At 47.8% G+C, this 23,505-nt stretch overlaps 2 protein-coding genes across 4 annotated transcripts in view; one reads left to right on the top strand and one right to left on the bottom strand.

Annotated features, from left to right (window-relative positions):
• The first annotated feature begins 217 nt into the window (after positions 1-217).
• DKK3 (dickkopf WNT signaling pathway inhibitor 3) lies at positions 218-21,087 on the top strand. Its single transcript, XM_058842833.1, has 7 exons — positions 218-648; positions 1,924-2,061; positions 2,556-2,639; positions 15,134-15,226; positions 16,722-16,866; positions 17,679-17,835; positions 19,194-21,087. The coding sequence occupies exons 1-7, from the start codon at positions 484-486 to the stop codon at positions 19,435-19,437; spliced, it is 1,026 nt and encodes a 341-aa protein (XP_058698816.1). The 5' UTR covers positions 218-483; the 3' UTR covers positions 19,438-21,087.
• A 137-nt stretch (positions 21,088-21,224) lies between these two features.
• The window catches only part of USP47 (ubiquitin specific peptidase 47), a 50,737-nt gene continuing 48,456 nt past the window's right edge, over positions 21,225-23,505 (bottom strand). For all 3 annotated transcript variants that reach the window (XM_058842673.1, XM_058842663.1, XM_058842682.1), the window contains one exon: positions 21,225-22,626. In XM_058842673.1, coding sequence (XP_058698656.1) covers positions 22,452-22,626 — 175 coding nt within the window. In that variant the 3' untranslated portion in view covers positions 21,225-22,451. The remainder of the gene's footprint in view (positions 22,627-23,505) is intronic.

The following is a 23,505-nucleotide window of genomic DNA, read 5'->3' as shown; positions in this document are numbered from 1 at the left end:
CAGCATCTCCCCGGTCTCTCAGCATCTCCCCGGTCTCTCAGCATCTCCCCAGTCTCTCAGCATCTCCTCCCCTCTCTCAGGGCGGGGTGTCCGGCGGGGCTGCGGCTCCTCCCGCTCCGCTCCGCCCCGACCGCCGGCGCTGAGCGTGGGGCCAGAGGGGCCAGCGGGGCCGGAGGAGCCGGGAGGAGCCGGGAGGAGCCGGGAGGAGCCGGGAGGAGCCGGGAGGAGCCGGGAGGAGCCGGGAGGAGCCGGGAGGAGAGGAGGAAGGGCCAGAGGAGCGGCAGCAGGCCCGGCAGCAGCAGAGGAAAGCCCGGCAGGAGCAACAGCCGGGCCGGCAGGAGCAGAGGAAAGCCCGGCAGGAGCAACATCAGCCCCGGCAGCAGCAGAGGAAGACCCGGCAGGAGCAGCATCAGGGCCAGAGGAGCAGCATCGGCCCCAGAGGAGCAGCATCAGCCCCAGAGGAGCAGCATCAGCCCCAGAGGGATGCATTTCCCGGCGGTCCCGGCAGCCCCGCTGCTGCTGCTGCTGCTCCCCGCAGCGCTGGCGGCCCCGGGCGCAGGGAGAGCCGCCAGCCTCGGGGAGATGCTGCGGGAGGTGGAGGCGCTGATGGAGGACACCCAGCACAAGCTCCGCAATGCCGTGCAGGAGGTGAGGGGTGAGGGGCTCTCTCCCCAGGGTCTCCCCGCTCGTCCCCCGAGCAGCGGCCCGGGCGCTCCGGGACAGACGGACAGGGACCGGGGCTGTCCCCAGCCGGGGTCAGGGCTCCCAGTGCCCCCAAAAGCCGCCCAAAAGAGGTTTGCTCGTGATGGAATTGCGTGTGCTGGTCTCAGATTGCTGGCCCGAAATCGCACGGGACCCGTTTCACAGCCGGGAGCTGAGACCAAAGCCAAAGCCACGGTCTCGTATGGCTGTCAGAACACCCTGTCCCTGCACTCCCCTTCTTGTGTGCTTTTTATTCCCCTTTCTGGTGAGAATCTGCCTTTCAAGTTCTCTTTTCCTCTCGTTCAGAAATACTTAGTCTACAAAACCCTTTAACTGGCAGCCTGCTGGAGAAACAGACCTTGGAGTGCTATAATGAGATAATTTCTGAACTTTTGCTGTCATCTGGAATCTTCCTCTGTTATCCTCTTCATTTAGACTGCAGACACATTGGAATAAACCATTCCTCACAATGCTGCTTGGGGATATAATCGCAATTCCTGCCGGTTTTACTCTACAGTCAGTGTTTTATTGAGGAATGCTCCGTGTGCAGCACAAGGCGTGAATTGTTTGAGCAGAGTCTTAGGAGATAAATGGTTTGTGCTTAGAAAGGTTTGCAGCTGTTGTTTAAACAAACAGACACGCCAAAAGGAGAGGTTTTGCCTAGGGAAAAATCCTGTTCTTCATCCTGGTTGAGCTTGTGGGCTCCCAGCTCTGTCCCAAATAAAGGACACGGTTTGTTCCTGTGTGTTTCCAGGATTCACACCTTTCCTCACCCCACAGGGACAGCAGAGCCGAAGCAGAGGATGAAATTCTGGATATCTGCACCCCCCTCAGCTATAGGGCTGCCCCTGTTGGCTTCAGGGGGTTTTTGTTTCTCTCCCGGGATATTTTTGTTTCTCTTGCCGGGCTATTTTCCCTCCTGTGCCAGAATGGAAAGCCTGCCTGAGGTTATCAGTGGTTTTCTGTGAGGAACAGAGCTCTGGGCTCTCCTCTGACACCGATCCCAAAGCTGCCAGTCCTGCACCCTTCCCTCCCTGCCAAGGACTGACTTTGGCTCCAGCAGCTCAAGGGTTGAGCTCAGCCCTGTTTGTGTGGCCCATTAAAAGCTGCTCTGGACAGGGTTTGGCACTGGGGGCTGCACAAGAAGCGTGGCTCATTCTCTTTTGTGATATTTCTGCTAATTTTCAGTTGTTTGGGTTTTTTTTTATTTGAATTTGGCAGATGGAAGCTGAGGAGGAAGGGGCAAAAAAGCTGTCAGAAGTCAGATTTGAAGATTTACCTCCCAATTACCACAATGAGTCCAGCACAGAAACCAGAGTGGGCAACAGAACTGTTCAGACCCATCAGGAAATTGATAAGGTATGGGAAAACTTGTATATGGTGAGCTCTCCATTCTTACACACCTTGTCTTCAAAAAAACAACCCAGTTTTACATGTTTATTCACAAAATAAATTGGAGTGTAAATTTTTCTGGTGATGGTTACTCTGGGGTTTGATTGTATCTTCTGTGCTTGACCAGTGTCAAGGAGAGCTGTCATGAGAGGTTAGAGTGAAATAACAATTTGTTTTGGTAAAAAGGCCTGCTGAAAATGGGACTGAGCTGCAGCTGTTACATGGGAATGAAAACCCAACCTTCTCCTGCTCAGCTGGCTTCTTTGCAGTGCCATTTTAAACAGGCAAGGAGGCAGCTCTCTCATCCACTTTCCCCCTCAGATTAGGGTCAATAAGGGTGGCAGCAAAATGGGAAAAAAAGAGGAGGTGGGAGTGGGTTAATTATTGCAGGATGTAGGACTGAGAGTAACAAAGGACTAATTAAAACTGAAGTTTGATGTTTTGTTCTTTCCCTGTATCAGGTGACAGATAACAAAACTGGATCAACAGTTTTTTCTGAGACAGTTATTACATCCATAAGAGATGGAGAAAACAAAAGGAACCATGTAAGTAAGCACATTTATTTCCTTTGGAAGACCAAACAAATACTTTGGGTTCCTTGTCCAGAAAACTGTGTCAGAGTTCACCAGTAAAATTTTGGAATGTTTTGAAACACACAAAACCATTGGGGTAAGCAAATGTTTGTGTTTTTAAATTGGTTTAACTTAGGAACGTTGTGACTTGGAAACAGAGTTAATGCACATGTTTGGATATTCAATTTGTCTGTCAAACATTAATGTTAAATAGCAAAGATAGTTATAGCCCTTCCCAGGGAGTGTGGGCAAATCCTTACTATAACACTGAGCTTGTCTTCCATTAGAAAAAAAAATACTTTATAGATTTTAACAGTTGAAATAACCCCAAGTCATTTATTTATGAGGGATCTGTGGAACAACATCTGGCTGTATTTGCTTTCCAGCCTAACTCAGTGATGGACAGCTGGCCATGAAATGTCACTTTGAGGAGAAGGGAGAGAGATGGGACAATGAATCCCCCTCCCCTCAAAATATGGTTGTTTAAGGACTCACAAAGGAGTTTAAAAGCTCAAGAATATTTTTTACCCGAGTCTTGCAAGCACAGGAACATTTGCTAAATGTCAGTAGTCACATGAGAAATTCAGCACTACTTAAAAAAATTGGCTTTTCGTTGGTTGTAGCCTTACCAAAATGGTTCTTTTTTGTGCTCTTGCTAAGACTGGGCTTGCCAGGTTTCCTCTGATAGCTGGCTTCATCTGACTAATAGTTTGTGGTTTGATTTACTTCAACACACCCTGGCTTTCTTCAGAGAAACTTACCTCCAGTTCTTTCACAGAAGCAGCTCTGTAGCTATTTTATAAATATCATTATGGAAATTATTTTATAAATATAATGATGGAAAAATTATGTCAGTAGTTCCCATTTACAGTGGGCACAGAACCTGAAATTAGTGTCTCTTTTCTAAAGCTTTCCCTCTCACAGCTCATGTTTCTATACTGCTATTTCAATTTGAAAATGGCAAGTAGCAAAATACAGCACACACAAGCAACTTTACTTCTTTTTTTCCTACTATTTGGCAAAGCTTGTAGCTTAAGTGAACACCCAAGGTATAAAATAAATTGTAACTATTCTAAACTGCAGCTGATCCTATAGAAAGTGTTAACATCCCCCACAGTGCTTTTTGGTAATGAGATTTTGTGTAATGAAGACAATCCAAATGGGTTTTTTCCCAAGCAAAGGTGATCATCATCTTCAAATGCAGCACAAAACTTTTTAACCTTCTCAGCACTGCAGCACAGTGCTGTTTCAGAACGTGTTTGGCTTGCCTGTGGTGTCATTCTTCACACCCACTCCTCAATTAACAATTAACGATTAAAAATTAACAATTAACGATTAACGATTAAAAATTAAAAATTAAAAATTAAAAATTAAAAATTAAAAATTAAAAATTAAAAATTAACAGCACTGAGATACCCGACAGGAGTCAGGCTGAAAATGCTTGCAAACTTCCAGCATTAAGGGGAATATAATGTATTCCAATAATAGAAATAGAGCAGCTTTTGCTGTTACAAGGGCAAAGAGATATCGTGGGAGTGATGCAATTAGGAACTGGGGGATTTGGGTTGCAGTGAGGAGAAAAAAGCAGTGCTGGGGGGAGATGTGTGAAGTAGGAGAAAAGTTTTGTCCAAATTCAAAGGCACTGTTGCATAGATCTCTAAAATTAAGGCAAAAGTATTGGGAAATGAGTTGCAGGAAACTTTGCACTGGGCCCTCAGGTGGTTTTTCTGCAGACAGATTTTCATACCTGAGGTTCTGTGTGATGTTGTGACGTGTCCTGGTCACTCTCTGGGCTTTGCAGACCAACAGGAGGTGGAAGAGTGATTCCATTGCCTTCACTGGCTCACTTTGTAGGCTTTATTCACTTTACCTCATGAAACTTCTGGGTTCCCACAGCTCCTGCTCTTTAGGTACAAAATTTGGGTGGTAAAAAGAAGAATTTTCCAAACGCCTTCACAAACCCCTTGCTGTGAAATTTAAACACAGTGTAATTTATTTCTGCAGTCATTTCTGATAACTGGGACCCTGCACCTCCTGACTCTGCATTTCTTTTCTGTGCTGAGTTGTGAGCCTCTGAAATCCCTGGAAGTTTTTCATGTGACATTTCTGGGCTTTGATAGATGACACAAGAGCCTCACAAGAAGGCAAAGGAGTGTCTGCACTGCAATACCTGCAATAATGACAATAATCCACTTCTTGGCTGGAATGAGAATGCCAGGGCTGGGGAAGCAGCTTTGTGGAAAACAAAAGCAGGTGGTGCCTGCATTTTTTAGTTTAAACCCCAGTGCCTGTCCCCCTGCAGCAGGTGCCCATACACACACGAGCAGTGCATGGAAAGAAAGGTGTGGGAGCAGGTGCACGTCCCTGGAGTGCAGGTGTTACAGGAACACCAGGGGAGATCCTGCACACACACACACACACACAGACCTTTCCTGGCAGTGCAGGTGTTACAGGAACACCAGGGGAGATCCTGCACACACACACACACACACAGACCTTTCCTGGCAGCCTGTTTCTCCCTGGCAGTGCAGGTGTTACAGGAACACCAGGGGAGATCCTGCACACACACACACACACACACAGACCTTTCCTGGCAGCCTGTTTCTCCCTGGCAGTGCAGGTGTTACAGGAACACCAGGGGAGATCCTGCACACACACACACACACACACCTTTCCTGGCAGCCTGTTTCTCCCTGGCAGTGCAGCAGGGCTGGGCTGCTCCCCATGCCTGCATGTGCTGCTGTGAGCTGGGCTCCTGGCCACTCCAGCAATGCAGCCCCGTGTCCTGCATGGCTGGGGGGCTCCTGTGCATCCCCATTCCCTTCCTCAGGTGTCTCTGGGGGCTGGCAGCCACCCCTGCAGGCATCACTCTCCCTTCCACTCAGCCATGCATTGGAATTGTACTGAAGGTGCAGGGTGGGGTGGGAATTCTGGCTCTGTTTACCCTTTCTCTGTCTGGAAATGACTCAGAGCCTGCTGCTGGATTTGGATCACATGAGAAATCCCTCAGACTTCATCCTTGGCAAGCCCAGGGGGAGGAGCAGTGTCTCAGGGCATGTGGAGAGCTGGACATCAGTTTGCCATCGTGCTGTCAGGCAAAGCTTTAGGGGATTTCCTGGGTCTGAGATATCTCCCAGCTGTCAGCAGGGGAAGGGTTTGGTCCCCTGGTGGTGTTTGCCTTGGACTCCATCCCTGGTGGGAATCTGCAGTACATTCATGTTCTGCTGTCCCTTTTGGGTGGGCTGCAGACCCTTTTCCATTTCTTCCTCATTTGTGTTTGTTTAGGAAATGGGATGAATATTCATGAATAGTCATCCACTTGTGTTGTTGATATCCTCTAGGCACATGATTTCAGATGGAAAATTAAAAATTAAATGGAAAATGATGGAAAATTAAATTAAAGGAAAAATGAAATAAAAGAGGCTCTTTTTTAATCCAAACAAATGCCCCAAAGAGGAGGTCTTGACAAAGCTTCAGAGTCAACACCTGTGACCCAGATGCCTGCTCCATCCTTAGGCAGACATGGAGCTCATGTTCCCAAAATCCTCAAGGCTGGAGATGATTTATCCCATTGCTGTTGCTGTAATTCAAACCCCTTCTTCTTCCATCTACAGCTCATGAAAAATAAACTATTCAATTTCTTCTGTAGGAAAAGCAAACTTATGCTGCCAACTCTGCCATGGGCAAAATCCATTGAATGTGGATCCTTACCAGGGTACTTCTGTTCCAGTATTGTTATCTTTGGCTCAAACAGGGTTAATAAGCCTGTTGAAACCCTAGACTACCAAATGAAGTGTGTATAATAATACAGGAACAAAGCCCATAAGATTCAGGGTTTGAAATCAGTTCAGTGAGGGATGGGGCACAGGTCAACATCTTCCTCTCAGTGTGCTGCTATTAATTCAGTGCTGAAGCTCAGCCAGCAGCTGTTAAGCACAGAAATCTTGTTTTCAAAGGCTTTTCTTTGCTCCCAGCTGTTTCACACCCTCGCTGTGTGCCAGGTTTTGTTTTGCAGCTCAGCAGTGAAGCACAGGAGCTTTGTGGTGCAGTGAATCTCAGCTCCAGGGAGTGTCCCTGGCTCAGGGCTGGGTCTGTGTGAGCCCCTCGCAGCAGTGGCACTGCAGAGCTTCAGCACAGCCCTGCACGGGCTCCACCTCTGCAGCTCAGCACATCTGGGGTCCAGCCTGCAGCTCCCAGGCCACCAGAGCTCACACACATCTCCTGCTTATCAAACACCAGGGAGCTGTTCTTCTCCCATCCACAGATCCACAGATCCACAGATCCACAGATCCACAGATCCACATATCCACACATCCACACATCCACAGATCCACAGATCCACACATCCACACATCCACAGATCCACACATCCACACATCCACAGATCCACACGTCCACAGCTCCCAGGCCACCAGAGCTCACACACATCTCCTGCTTATCAAACATCAGGGAGCTGCTCTTCTCCCATCCACAGCTCCACAGATCCACAGATCCACACATCCACAGATCCACACATCCACAGCTCCACACATCCACAGCTCCACAGATCCACACATCCACACATCCACAGATCCACACATCCACACATCCACAGATCCACACATCCACAGCTCCACAGATCCCAGGCCACCGGAGCTCACACACATCTCCTGCTTATCAAACACCAGGGAGCTGTTCTTCTCCTATCCACAGATCCACAGATCCACACATCCACACATCCACAGATCCACACATCCACACATCCACAGATCCACACATCCACACATCCACACATCCACACATCCACAGCTCCACAGATCCACAGATCCACACATCCACAGCTCCACAGATCCACACATCCACAGATCCACACATCCACACATCCACACATCCACAGGTCCACACATCCACAGCTCCCAGGCCACCAGAGCTCACACACATCTCCTGCTTATCAAACACCAGGGAGCTGCTCTTCTCCCATCCACAGCTCCACAGATCCACAGATCCACAGATCCACAGATCCACAGATCCACACATCCACACATCCACAGATCCACAGATCCACACATCCACACATCCACACATCCACAGATCCACAGCTCCCAGGCCACCAGAGCTCACACACATCTCCTGCTTATCAAACACCAGGGAGCTGTTCTTCTCCTATCCACAGATCCACAGATCCACAGATCCACAGCTCCACACATCCACAGATCCACAGATCCACAGATCCACACATCCACAGATCCACACATCCACAGCTCCACACATCCACAGATCCACACATCCACACATCCACAGCTCCACACATCCACAGATCCACAGCTCCACACATCCACAGATCCACAGATCCACAGGTAGATGCATCTCTCTGTTAGGTCTGTTCATTACAAACTCATTAGGAAAACTCTGTTTATAAACATGCATCGGTGTTTTGACCTCACTTATACATAAATATACACACACACATAGACAGTCCTTTTCTCCTTTGCTGGTTAGATAGCCCTTGGTTTCCAGAGCAGGGAAATTACCTGTCAGATGTGTCATTTATTTCTATTTAATTAGAACAGTTCATCTCATGTTCCCACTTTGATATCACTGATAAAACTGATTGAGATGAGTGCTTGGCACTGTGTTTCCTACACAGAAGAGTGAGGCTGTAGTCCTGCCAGGATCAGGTTATAATTACTGAGTGAAAAAGAAGGGTGAGGGAAGAAAATGAAGGGGCTGCTTCTACAGAGTGACCTGCTGTTAAATTATTGCAAGGTATACAGAGAGATTTTGACCAAGAGTGAGCAGAGCATGATCTGAGAGAGCTCCCAGGCACCATTTTCCTCATTATCCTGAGGCATTTGCCAGGAATTTCTTTGGTTTTGTTTCTTTGGGATTTTTTGGGTGTAGTTCCTTCTTTCATTGGAGTCAGCTCCTTGAAGATGTGGGTGATATTTTATTTATTCCCTCTTTTGACATGGAGCACTGACTGCATGGGGTCTGAGAGGACCTGATCAATGACAGGACCTGATCAATGACAGGATGTGATCAATGACAGGATGTGATCAATGACAGGATGTGATCAGTGACAGGACCTGATCAGTGACAGGATGTGATCAGTGACAGGATGTGATCAGTGACAGGACCTGATCAATGACAGGACCTGATCAGTGACAGGATGTGATCAGTGACAGGATGTGATCAGAGACAGGACTTGATCAGTGACAGGATGTGATCAGTGACAGGATGTGATCAGTGACAGGATCTGATCAGTGACAGGATCTGATCAGTGACAGGATGTGATCAATGGCAGGATGTGATCAGTGACAGGATCTGATCAATGACAGGATGTGATCAGTGACAGGATCTGATCAGTGACAGGATGTGATCAGTGACAGGATGTGATCAATGACAGGATCTGATCAATGACAGGACCTGATCAGTGACAGGATGTGATCAATGACAGGATCTGATCAGTGACAGGATCTGATCAATGACAGGATGTGATCAGTAACAGGACCTGATCAGTGACAGGACGTGATCAATGACAGGATCTGATCAGTGACAGGATCTGATCAATGACAGGACCTGATCAATGACAGGATGTGATCAATGACAGGATCTGATCAGTGACAGGATCTGATCAATGACAGGATGTGATCAATGACAGGATCTGATCAGTGACAGGATCTGATCAGTGACAGGATGTGATCAATGACAGGATGTGATCAGTGACAGGATGTGATCAATGACAGGATGTGATCAGTGACAGGATCTGATCAGTGACAGGATCTGATCAATGACAGGACCTGATCAGTGACAGGATGTGATCAATGACAGGATCTGATCAGTGACAGGATCTGATCAATGACAGGATGTGATCAATGACAGGATCTGATCAGTGACAGGATCTGATCAGTGACAGGATGTGATCAATGACAGGATCTGATCAGTGACAGGATGTGATCAATGACAGGACCTGATCAATGACAGGATGTGATCAATGACAGGATGTGATCAGTGACAGGATGTGATCAGTGACAGGACCTGATCAATGACAGGACCTGATCAATGACAGGATGTGATCAATGACAGGATGTGATCAGTGACAGGATGTGATCAGTGACAGGATGTGATCAATGACAGGATCTGATCAGTGACAGGATGTGATCAGTGACAGGATGTGATCAGTGACAGGACCTGATCAGTGACAGGACTTGATCAGTGACAGGATGTGATCAATGACAGGATGTGATCAGTGACAGGATCTGATCAGTGACAGGATGTGATCAATGGCAGGATGTGATCAGTGACAGGATGTGATCAGTGACAGGACCTGATCAGTGACAGGATGTGATCAGTGACAGGATGTGATCAGTGACAGGATCTGATCAATGACAGGATGTGATCAGTGACAGGATGTGATCAGTGACAGGATCTGATCAGTGACAGGATCTGATCAATGACAGGATGTGATCAGTGACAGGATGTGATCAATGACAGGACCTGATCAGTGACAGGATGTGATCAATGACAGGATGTGATCAGTGACAGGATCTGATCAATGACAGGATCTGATCAGTGACAGGATGTGATCAGTGACAGGATGTGATCAGTGACAGGATCTGATCAGTGACAGGATGTGATCAATGACAGGATGTGATCAGTGACAGGATGTGATCAGTGACAGGATCTGATCAGTGACAGGATGTGATCAGTGACAGGATGTGATCAGTGACAGGATGTGATCAGTGACAGGATCTCTGTGTGCTGGGAATGAGCAGGTGGTGTAGAAAGGGCTGCAGCTCTTTCCCTGGTGATGTGGAAAGGGCTGCAGCTCTTTTCCTGGTGGTGAGAGTTTTTGGGGTCACAGCCTGTCCCAGTAATTCCCTTTTGGACAGCACATTTAGGCCAATGTGCTGTGCTGCTTTGGCACCTAAAGCCCGGCTCAGGTGCCTCCAGGCCACCTTCAGCTGTGCCACGTGGACGTGTTCTGCCTCCATTTAGATTGTGTCACAGGGAGAACCAGAAATGAAGTGTTCCCAAATGAAATGGTTCTGGGAAGTGGGGGAAAAGGAATTGGATGAGATTGGCTCAGTGGAGGAGCTCAAGACAAAGCCAAGGGATTTATGTTTTGTTGTTTATTAGTTTTGAGCAGTGCTGTTCCTGCTGAGCAGCCACCCAAAGAGCTGGCTCTCCCCCAGCCCTGGGATGTGACCCCAGCACAGCCTGCAGCTCATGGCTGCTCTTTTTCAGACGTCTGTTTTTAACACAAGTTCCTCATTTTATGAGTGCTGTGTGCCTGGCAGGGCAGCAGTGAGAGGTTTGTGCTGCTGGAAAGTATTACAGAGGTTTTGAGGTATTTCAGGGCAAATTCATTCATATCTCATTAAAGACAAATGCATTATGTGCCCTGTCTAGACAACAGAGAGATTAGGAACTGGAATGCTACTGCATTTCAGATTGAGGTAGTAGTTTCCATGGAGCAATATTCCATTCTGTGTGATTCTGCCCTCTTTTTAAATACATTAGGATATAAAACAGCTTTTATGCTTCTTTTTTTTCCTTACTACTCAGCAGTTTTTGCCATCTGCTGCAGCAATGGAGAGCATGAAACAGCTTGCAGAACTGAAGCCAAGCCTGGGAGGGTTTGGGAGGGTTTGTGAATCCTTCCTCCTGGAAGGGTTTGTGAAGGTTTGTGAATCCTTTCTCCTGGAAGGGTTTGTGAAGGTTTGTGAATCCTTTCTCCTGGAAGGGTTTGTGAAGGTCTGTGAATCCTTTCTCCTGGAAGGGTTTGTGAAGGTCTGTGAATCCTTTCTCCTGGAAGGGTTTGTGAAGGTTTGTGAATCCTTCCTCCTGGAAGGGTTTGCTGTGGCAGATGTCAGTCCCAGGCTGAGCTGGGATGGAGCTGATGCTGTCTCAGGGGGCTGAGCTGCTGGGGAAGCATCTGCAGCTGTAAAACAGAGCTGAACGCTGGGTTTCACCTCACTACAGGTCCCTTGGGAAAAGTGACCTGCTGGTGTGAGGAGGTTTCAGTGAACACATAAAGGGCTTTTGCTCAGGGCAGCTGTTGGAGTTGGAGCACAGCTGTCCCCAAACACAGAGAGAGGAGCTCCCGTGCATTTCCAGGCTTTCCACTGAACTCCTTTTCTAATTGTCACAGCAATTGCTCCAGTGGCACTGCCTCCTGTGCTGTTTGTGCTGGCAGAGCTTCCCCACCCCTCCCAAATCACTGATTTTGCCTCTCTGTGGCTCGGGAGCCTGAAGTGCACCGAGGGTTATGAATTAACACCTTGGAAGGGCTGTTCTGGCTCTCCAGCCGTGCAGAAAACAATCCTGCCTCTCCCCTCAGCCTCCTCAGAAGGCACAAAACTCACCTGGATCCCAGCAAACCACAGCAAACAGAACACAGGGATTACACAAGGGGGAAAGGGCTGCTCCTGCTCCAGGCTCACTGCTCCATGCCAGAGAAGCACAGAAATGTCTGTGAGGTGATGGCAGTGTCTTCCTCTGCTTTCTTGGGGTCTAAATTAAAGAGTAAAAACCCCAGGAGGGGAAATCTCACCCAAGACAGTCCCTGACAAATATTGGCTGAAGATGTGAGTGGTGAAGAGAGTCTGGTTTGAATCCCCTTTGGAGAACTTTCTGACAATGTTGCAGGGTGAGTGTGAGTGGGGGAGAGGGAATGGATAAATCAAATGCCAGTTGTGAATTTAAAATCAGTGAGTCCTTTCTGAAGGTCAGACATCATCAGAATATTTTTTAGTCTGCAGTTCAGGTTTTAATCAAGGATTAAGGGGAAAAAGCTCAAAGCAGAATGAGTGTTATTTCAGCACCTACTGTACCAGCAGCAAAGCAGAGTAGTAAATGTACTGCCATAGTGAGGCACCAAGGAGAAGAAAGCTCAGGTTTCTTTCAGCAGCAGTTGTTTCAGCAGACCTGGGAACCCTTTCCACGATTTTCATTTCTTGTTGGTTTTGTGTTTTCCCTGTTGGTTTTGGAACAGATCCTAATGCCCAAATAGCTTCCAGGTGCTGCTGAATATTCACTGCAGAGCACAGTGTTATCCTGAGAGCCCTCAGGATGCTGGGAGTGTCCTTCCATGGCATTTGCACCCTGGCCACTGATGGTCCCAGTACAGCCACCAGTGACCAGCAGTGTTCTCTCTCTGGTGCCCTTTAGCCCTGCCTAACACCATATCCCTTTACATTTCATTTTATCCAGACTGGCTCCTTGCCCAGCAACTCTTCTGTCTAAAGGGAGCTGAATTAGAAAGGTCTGTTGCCTGATTGAATAAGGAAAAATAAATACTAATAATATCTATATGGTTCCCCTCTGCAGGTGGGCACTGGTGAGCTCTGCATTTCCTGGGGGTGATCAGTGAGGCAGATCAGGAGTGGGGCACAGATTCACAGAGCACACGTGAGAGGAAGCCTTTGCCAGGAAAGAAAATCACAAAGGGATTTTTTTATTTTCCCCTGTCTGGAAACTCTCATAAAACTGAATGTCTGAACTGCTGGGACACAGTTCAGTAAGAGGAAAAAGGTTTTTGGCACAGGACTCATTAATTAATTGAGGAGAAAGCAGCAGCTTTGGTGTTAGATGGTTTTAGAGCTAGAGGGAGAGTTATTCCATGAGCTTAAAGCAGTTTGTGGCAAGGCTTCTCCTTTGTGGAGAAGATCAGCTGGAAAAGCTGACAGCAGCGAGCCCTGGCTGTGTGCCTGAGAGGGGATGGAGAGGAGGGGATGGAGAGGAGGGGATGGAGAGGAGGGGATGGAGAGGAGGGGATGGAGAGGAGAGGTTGGAGAGGAGGGGATGGAGAGGAGGGGATGGAGAGGAGGGGATGGAGAGGAGGGGATGGAGAGGAGGATGGAACTGTGGACACATAGCCAGGGTGTGCAGCTGTGGGGAGAGAAGAGTCAGAACCCAGAGCGGGTTCAGCTCCTGCTCTGGGCAATCAAAGGGCTGGGAAACCTCAGAGCTGCCCAGGACAGGTCACTGGGAAGGGCTGATCACCCCAAACCTCAGATCTGCCCAGGACAGGTCACTTTTTAGGACTGATCACCCCAAACCTCAGATCTGCCCAGGACATGTCACATTTAAGGACTGATCACCCCAAACCTCAGAGCTGCCCAGGACAGGTCACTTTTTAGGACTGATCACCCCAAACCTCAGAGCTGCCCAGGACAGGTCACTTTTTAGGACTGATCACCCCAAACCTCAGAGCTGCCCAGGACAGGTCACTTTTTAGGATTGATCACCCCAAACCTCAGAGCTGCCCAGGACAGGTCACTTTTTAGGACTGATCACCCCAAACCTCAGAGCTGCCCAGGACAGGTCACTTTTTAGGACTGATCACCCCAAACCTCAGAGCTGCCCAGGACAGGTCACTTTTTAGGGCTGATCTCTGCAGAGCCCCATCGGGAGGAACCCCCAGGGTGAGTCTGGGCAGAGCTGGAGGACACCAGAAGCTCGGTGGGGACCTCCAGTGGAGGAAGCTCTGCTCCAGCAGCTGGGACTGGTGTCTGGATATTGCCTTTACACCGCTTGGCACCTAACGAGGAAGGAAGAAATCACACACAGAAATAATTTTTCTGGAAAAAAACTACTAAAACCTTTTTTTTTTGTGCTTAAAAAAACACAATAATTGACTAGTTCTGAAAATTAACAAGCTATTAAACTATATAAAAACTGGGTCAGCTTCTGTGAAATCTACATTTTAAAAACAGTCAAATCCAAGAAATAATATATATAGTATATACACATATATATAATATATATATTATAAAATATATACATTTCATTATATAAAATTTTATAACTATAATAGATAATAATATATTATATTATTATATAATATATACTAATATACAATTCCATTATATAACATATAACATATATAACATATAACATATATAATATACAAGATACAATATATAATATACAATATACAATATACAATATATAATATATAATATATAGTATATAGTATATAGTATATATATATGTATATATATATGAATAATATATAATATATATACAGGTGTGCACAGGTGTGTCCCAGATGTGCTCAGGTGTGCTCAGCTGTACTCAGGTGTGTCCCAGCTGTGCCCAGCTGTGTCCAGGTGTGTCCCAGCTGTGCCCAGATGTGCTCAGGTGTGTCCCAGCTGTGCCCAGGTGTGTCCCAGCTGTGCCCAGCTGTGCCCAGGTGTGTCCCAGCTGTGCCCAGATGTGCTCAGGTGTGTCCCAGCTGTGCCCAGCTGTGCCCAGATGTGCTCAGGTGTGTTCCAGCTGTGCCCAGCTGTGCTCAGGTGTGTCCCTGCCTGTGCCAGAGGTTTGGGAAGGGCCGGGGAGGGATCACGGCTCTGCTGCAGAACCGTGCAGCCCCTGGAGCCGGCTGTGCTGGTTCCCAAGTAAGAAATGGAAGCGGTGAAGAGCTTCTGGGGTTTCAGGGGGAGGCAGGAATTTGGCCAAGCACGCTCTGCTCCTTTCCCCAGGAGTGCATCATTGACGAGGACTGCGAGCCAGGGAAGTTCTGCCTCTTCTCCCCCTCGGAGTACCGATGTCAGCTCTGCAAGCCCCAGCACACGGTAAGTCCTGGGGAGGGGGGATTGCAGGGGATCTTCACAAACTCTGCAGGGTATTGCTGCTAATGGCAACAAGACAAAACTGACAGAAAATAAACTGCAAAGCTTTCTGCACCAGGGTAAAAATACTTTCTTCTTAGCATGGGGTAATTAAAACCCGGGACTGGGGTGGCCCAACACGTTCCCCCCTCCCCACCTTTCCCTGCAGCTCCCAGCAGAACACCTGTAGGAGCAGGAAAGTGAAAACTGGGTCCCGGCTGCTCTTGTGTGGAGTCAATTCCCTGAGCTAGAACCTGTACAGTTCCACAGCATTTTCCTCCTGAATGAGCAGCTCTCAGCAGTGCCAGTCTGCTCCTGCCCCTCTCCCCGTGTTAAACGCTGCCTGTGGGACCCGCTGGGAAAGAAATGCAGATTTTGTGTGGCTGCCCAGACAGGGAAAAGCTGCTGAGAGGCTGCTCTGCTACGACTCTTTAACATTGTTAATCAAAAAACTGAAAAAATAACCGCAAAAAGGGAACCAAGTGACACACATGGCTTTTATTGGGTTGATTTCTGAGGCGTGTGTAGTTGGAACACCGGGCCAATTGTCGTGCAAAGCGACCTTTAGTGTTTCTGATTTGCAAAGAGATTTGTTTTTCAGAGAGATTTTTTCAAAGGTTCTTGGTTACCAGCGAGGTCTGGTTCTAATTACAACTAAAAAACGGATTTCAGTCAGATTTTATTTTTTTTTGCTTTGCTCTTTGAAAACAATTCTCCTGAACAAATTGTAAATTCCTGACTGCATTTGTCGATGGAAAAAGTCAGTAATGTCCTCTGTTGATGACGTTTCAGTTATTAATTTCTATTTCCCTGATTGCAGAAGAGAGGGCCCCAGGGAGAGCTTGGAGCAGCATTTCAGTGCTGAGGGGGCTGCAGGAGAGCTGGAGAGGGATATTCTGCAAGCATGGAGTGACAGGATAAGGGGAATGGCTTTAAATGGGGGGAGAGGAGGGTTAGAGGGGATATTGGGCAGGAATTGCTCCCTGGGAGGGTGGGGAGAGGCCAGGCTGGAATTCCCAGTGAAGCTGCAGCAGGGCTGGATGGAGCAGAGCCCAGGACAGGGCTGGTTTGAGGGGTACCCAGGACAGGGCTGGATGGAGCAGAGCCCAGGACAGAGATGGTTTGAGAGGTGTCCAGGACAGGATTTGAGGGGTACCCAGGGCAGAGTTGGATGGAGCAGAGACCAGGACAGGGATGGTTTGAGGGGTACCCAGGACAGGGTTTGAGGGGTGTCCAGGACAGGGTTGGATGGAGCAATACCCAGGACAGGGCTGGTTTGAGGGGTACCCAAGGCAGGGTTGGATGAGCTCTGCTGCTCTGTGCCTGTGCCCGTAGCTCCGGGTGTGCTCAGCCCAGATGAACGGGCAGCTGTGCCGGAGCGGGGTCATTTCGGTCCCTGGGGCTGTGAGAGCCGCCCGAAGCGCTCCGGAGCCCCTTTCTGAGCAGGATTTTCCCGCAGCGCTGCTCTCGGGACGCCGAGTGCTGCGGGGAGCAGCTGTGCCGGTGGGGCCGCTGCAGCAGCACCGCGAGCAGGGGAGAGAACGGCACCATCTGCGAGAGGCAGCAGGACTGCAGCCCCGGCACCTGCTGTGCCTTCCACACAGGTACGGGCTCCCACACAGCCACGGGCTGCCCCCGGCCGGGAGCGCCTCCGAGCGCTCCCCTGCCCTGCCCTGCCCTGCTCTGCCCTCCCCTGCCCTGCCCTGCCCATCCCTCCCCTCCCCTCCCCTCCCGTTAAGAAGGAACAAGATTTATAGCTATTGAGAAAATGATGTACATATAATATATATATAATATATATATAAAATTTATAATATATAAATATATAAAAATATTATATATATATATATGTGTGTGTGTATATATATATGTATATATATATGTGTGTGTATATATATATATATGTGCCAGGCCCCAGATGCCATCAGACAGCTTTGCCCACAGCAGAAGTGACAAAATAAATTAAATGTCTGAGTTGTAGTTCTTGTAACCTCATTAGTTCCTGAACAATTGCTCTGTACTTTCAGCCTCTGCAAAGGAATAGGAAAAATAGCAGAGTCTGAGCTAGAGAGGCATTCCTCTGGTGAGATTGCAAACCATTAATGCTATTCATTGCAAAGGATTCCCGTAATATGAGTTTTCTCGGGATCAGCGGAGTTTGGGATCCCCGAGGGCTGGATGGATGGTGCTCTCCTGCCTCGGCAGCAGGGTCCGAGTCGAGCTGCTCTGGCTCATCAAGGACGAATTTCCAGTGTCTCACTCCCACCCAGTGCAAAAAGAGCTGTGGTTCCCTGCCATGTGAGGGATGTAGAGAGAGATGGAGCCTGTGTTTGTGTGCCCGCACACAGAATTAACCCTGGGCTCACCCCAGTTCGGCAGCAGCTCAGGACTCCTCCCAAAACGCCTTTTCCCGCAGAGCTGCTGTTCCCCGTGTGCACGCCCCTGCCTGAGGAGGGGGAGCCCTGCCACGACCCTTCCGACCGACTCCTGAACCTCATCAGCTGGGAGCTGGAGCCCGACGGGGTCCGGGAGCGCTGCCCGTGCGCAGGGGGGCTGAGCTGCCAGCCCCGGAGGTGAGCACTGAGCTGGGACTGAGCTGGTACCGAGCTGGTACCGAGCTGCCAGCCCCGGAGGTGAGCACACAGCTGGTACCGAGCTGGCACCGAGCTGGTACCGAGCTGCCAGCCCCGGAGGTGAGCACTGAGCTGGGACTGAGCTGGTACCGAGCTGCCAGCCCCGGAGGTGAGCACTGAGCTGGGACTGAGCTGGTACCGAGCTGGTACCGAGCTGGTACCGAGCTGCCAGCCCCGGAGGTGAGCACACAGCTGGTACCGAGCTGGTACCGAGCTGGTACCGAGCTGCCAGCCCCGGAGGTGAGCACTGAGCTGGTACCGAGCTGATACCGAGCTGCCAACCCCAGAGGTGAGCACTGAGCTGGTACCGAGCTGATACCGAGCTGCCAGCCCCGGAGGTGAGCACACAGCTGGAACTGAGCTGGTACCGAGCTGGTACCGAGCTGCCAGCTCGGGAGGTGAGCACACAGCTGGGACTGAGCTGGTACCGAGCTGGTACTGAGCTGCCAGCCCCGGGAGGTGAGCACACAGCTGGAACTGAGCTGGTACTGAGCTGCCAGCCTCGGAGGTGAGCACACAGCTGGCACACAGCTGGCACTGAGCTGACACTGAGCTGGTACCGAGTTCTTTGCATCATCAGCAGTTCCATTGGCAGAAAGTGAGATCATTTCAGTTTTGCTAAAAGCACTTTTAGAAAACCCACGTTTTCTATGAAATAAATCCTCCAAGTTTGCTCTACACTACCAGCACCTTGTTAACTTCAACAAGGCGTCATAGCTGGGATGGAGATGCAGATTAGTATTTCTCTCTTCTGTGTCCAACTCTTTCTACATTGTTTCATGCTTGAAAAGGAATTGGGTAACATTTTGCTTCATAAATGTCACCTAAGGAAGCAAGCAGAGCTGATCCCATCCTTTCAACACCAGAATTTTTGTTAATGCACCATTAACCTCAGGGAAGGTCTGTCAGCAAATGTCAGATCGAGTAAGAACATTTCAGATGAGGATACAGAAACACAGAAATTAATTAGGGTGTGAATACAGCTGAACTGCCCAGAATTTTCTCTCTGAACTTGAAGATTCAAGTAGCTTTTTTTTCGTTATCTGTTTATTTGAGGGCCACTGCTCTCTCATTTGCCAGGATCAAACATTTTGTGCTGTTAGGATCTGTGTATGTGGAAAGCACATTTATAACTCTCCAGCTGCCAAGCCTGTAAGAACCAGGAGCTTGTGAAGCCAGCTAGGGGGGAAGCACTGTGCATTTGACACGTTTTCACGTGGGGAGGGAATGGGGAATTTCAGAGTGGCAGCAGGACACAAAAGCATGCCCTGGATGACCAATGTGCCTTTTCCCACCAGCCACAGCGCTGCCTCTGTGTGTCAGCCGCCTGCCAATGGAACCCAGCACGCCGAGAGAGAAGATCCCTCACTCATGGAGGAGATGCCCTTTCTCAGCTTGATGCCCCAAGATCTCCTCTCTGATTATGAGGAGAGCAGTGTCATTCAGCAAGTGCGAAGAGAATTAGAAAGCCTGGAGGACCAAGCAGGTTTGAAGCCTGAGCCTGACTCAGCTCAGGAGCTGCTTTTGGGAGATGAAATCTGAAGTCCAAGCACCAGTCTAGTTAGTTGTTTCTAGATTTTTTTCTGTTTAGTGTCTTGCTTGTTTGAACCCTGATCACACACTGCTGGATAGAAGTGCAATAAACAAGGTCTGCAAGGAACATCCTTCTCTCTGTGCACCAAAGCTGCGTGTCCCAGCTGCTGTGGAGTCTGTTCAGTGCCTGGACCAAAGCTCCTGCCAAAGGGGAACCCCACGAGTGCCCTGCTGGATTTGTACTTTCCCCCTGTATGTTGGAAATAAACTTCTCAGTACTTGTACTCATTAAAAAATGCACACAGTCATAAATCATTTTCAATTACCAGAAACGGCAGAAGTGACCTTTGAGTATGGATGTTCAGAGTTGCTTTATTTCTCTAGGGTAAGAACCATCCACTCTGACACTGCTGCAGTCATAAGTTTTAAGGAATTTTTAAAGGAATTTTAATTTTTTTCTTTAGAATTGGTTTGTGCTTTTAATACACTTCATGTTACAAGATGGGATTATTTTTACCACCTTGAAAGGTCATCAATATAAAAAATCAATAGCAAGCCAAGAGCCAAGTCTGACCCCCCAACCTCCCCAGTTTGCTGCCACGGCTCCTCCACTGTTTTCTGGCATTTAGATTTTACCATCTGTTGCTGCACATGGTAAAACAAGATGTGAGGTTCCAGCCAAGTAACTTTGCACAGTGCTTCTCCCCAAATAATCCCTACTGCTCACATCTACTTTGGAACAGCAGAGCACCAGGAACAGGAGCAGGTGTAAGACACTGCTGCCAACCTGCACATCTTTCACCACCTCTGGTGTATGAAGGCTTCTCAATAAATCCCTGGGCAACAGAATTAATAATTAGTAGCCATTATCATTATAAATAGGGAGGGCATTTCATTGTAACTGTGTGAGTTTTGGTTTAAGGATCCTACAACCCATTCTCACACCAACACACACACACACAGACACTGTCTCTGAGCTCACTGAGTCTACACCCTCCCTTTCGACCCCAAATAAAATCATTGTGCTGTAGAGGCAGCTCTATCTATGCAAGAGAAGGAATTAAGTGCCACCACAATGTCTCCTGTTTTAAAACATATCCATGAGAGCTCTAATTGTCTGTAAATGCTGCCCTCTTAAGGACAGTATTCCAAGGTCTTAGTGCTGCCAGCCCCAGATTGAATCTCTACATTTCTGCCTTTCCTAATGTCTGAGTTGGAAGAAAATTCACGATCCATTTGATAGGTAATTTTTCTCTCTTCCAAAAGCTCTGAGGCTGCTTGAGCAGTCTCTGTCTGTGGCAAATGGCAGCTTAATAAAGGACACTTCCCAGGGGATGGTATTTCCCTCTCTGCTCCCTTTGCTCCACTTTCACCCTCAGGAATTCTGGCCAGAGGCAGCACAGGGCAGCCAGAGGAGGAATGATGAGGGGATACCTCTGCAATTCCTGCTTCTCAGGCTGCCAGATTCCTCAGCATTTTTAGCTTGCTGTGGGCCAGCATGCAGGGAAGAACTGAAGGTTCTGTTATTCAAAACCCCTTTCCCTCTGGAGCAGGATTTATCTGCCAGTCGTACTTGGAACCTTCACTGGTGAGAAATTCAGTTCTGGAAAAGGAAACTCAGAGTTGAAGAAAGATTTGGTGTGAATGTGAAGAGGAGCAGCAGCCAGGCTATAAAGCAGTTCCTGTAACACTCTGCACATACACACAAACACACAGCCTTGCAATTCCAGCACTGCCTTGGGGAACTCTGTATTTCTATGAAACAATTCCATAATTCTTGAAATAAAAACACAGCATTTAATGATTAAAATAACACAACAGAATGAACAAATGTTTTATTGGCATGTTCATCGTTGTAAACAGCATCTGGCATGAAAAAGTTTACCAAAATCTTTTGATTGTTATAAATTAGATGGTTTTTCCAAAAACTATGGAGAATTGTTCTCTATTGATCTTTATGGACCAAAGCAAAAAATTGCTGTTCCTAGGCTTTGCAATGAAATCATGTTGACTGCATCAGTCTCTGCACCACAGCCTGAACTACCGAGTTCGTACATTGAGGTGTTAAGAGGTTGCCCCAATATTTGACTACATATAGCTATGGAATCAACTCTGGGAAAAACAAACTGACTTTCAGCAGGTGGAGAAGATGCAAACTTGTAATAGTCTTAAAAACAAAATGTACAAAAAGTAGCGGAACAGAAAGAAAACTTCATTAACAAGGGGAAGTACAAGCCTAAAGTACCCAGCATCGTCAAACATAAAATGAATACAGATTTAAATAGGCAACTACACTTCCAAATGTACACAACGAATGTGGATATGTGTAAAGAAACAGCATGGTAAATAGCTGAACTGCAGTTCTGGGAAATGGGTAGGGCAGATTTTATTTACAATCCAACGCAATACACTAGAGCTGCTCATGGGTAACCTATGAAAAACCAATTTACCTTCCAACAGCACTTCTGCAAACCATCACTGCCCGGCAGCAGCTTCCTGCAGACACCCCAGTGAGCCCCTGCTTTATGGAAGAAGATTGTTAAACCTGACACTTGCAGCACTCCCCCGCTGCCTCCCTGGAACCCACGTGTTAAGGTTTACTCCAGACTCTGATGAGGTAATGCGTGTATCAGTGAAACAAACAGAGAAAAGGATTCTTTCATGGCCTTTGCACAGCTTTTATTATTAAGCTATGAGTATCCTGTTGGAGGCTAGTTTCACTAGCTACTATGTGCACACTGTCCTCAACAACTGCCACTCGTTTCCCTCCCCGCCCACTTTTGAGTTCTAATCTTTTATTTGCACATCCCTTTTAGCTTTACAGTACATTTGACTATAGTGCACAACATGATTCCAAGTCCCACGGTGCGCGGCGGGCGCTGCCTGCGGCCGGCACGCCCGGCCGTGCTGGTGGCAGCGCTTTACACCTAATGAATGTCCTGCCATAATGGCACTACACAGTAGTAGTGAACCTTTTGATTGGAAACAAAAAAAATTCCCCAGGGAAAATGCTATAGCGAGTATCAGTCTTGAGTCAAATCTTTATTTGGTGCTCCATCCAGATAAATTTTTAGTGCTTTTTCTTTACGGGGAGAGTAGGTTACCCGGTGTCCAGTTTTCTGCAGTCTGCTGCTTTCTTTTTTCATCAGTTCATTTCTTTGCTCATCTGTTAATTCCATTAATTCTTCAGTTTTATCCCTAAAGTGTAAACATATGTTCAAATTCAGATCAATACCGTAACCACAAGCAGACTCCTGCTTTCTTTTTTGCTTGGAGCAGCTCGGTGAAATCCACAGCTAAGCGTAATATTTCTCAGGGACTGCTTTATTCTGCAGGAGCAGGCAATGTGTCCAGAGCTGCTTTTCCAGCAGAAGCATTGGGTGTCCTGCCAGACTAGAGACCAGGGCAAGAACCAAGCCCACACTCCTCCACCTCTCCTGCTCCTCTTTGTTACAGCCACAGCCCTGCTCTGCTCTTGGTCCCAGTGCCAGCAGCTGGCAGCAGTGGGTCAGCCAGCCCCTACCACATGTTCCCCCAAGCCATTTCCATCAGGACCAGCACGTTTTTACCTTTTTAACCAGCTGCTTTTGCCCAGCTCACCTGCAATTATGCAAAATGCCACAGCAATGTGTCCATGAGGCTGCCCCTCCCACCAGCTTTAGGAGAAATAACAATATTCAAGCTCTCAGTCCTCAACTCCTGCCCTGGGCTACTGCCACCAGCTGATCAGCATTTTTCACATTAACAGAATTTTTAGCATAACAGGCTTTTTAGAAAGAATCTGTACTGATTTCTCAAAGGAATAAACTCAGATAATAAAATCCTTGCTCTCCAAAACCTACAGCAAGGCTCTCACTAACTTCATGTGGGATATGGTTCTATTTTAAGAAATTAAATCCAGATACACACTCAAGCATAGTAACTAACTCTAATTTCAGTGGTTTGGGAGGGAGGATTGAGTAAAAAGGTGCAGTGCCCGTTTTCTTAATTAATATTTAGGCTTTTAGGAAGCTGAGGAGCACAAATATTTCAGCTGAACGCTTTAAACCTTTTCTTTAAGGTAACAAAGAGTATTTT

Source organism: Poecile atricapillus, chromosome 1 (assembly GCF_030490865.1).
Source record: "Poecile atricapillus isolate bPoeAtr1 chromosome 1, bPoeAtr1.hap1, whole genome shotgun sequence".
NCBI classification, from domain to species: Eukaryota; Metazoa; Chordata; class Aves; order Passeriformes; family Paridae; genus Poecile; species Poecile atricapillus.
The sequence above is the reverse complement of the archived record's forward strand: the minus strand, read 5'-3'. Positions and strand labels throughout refer to the sequence as shown.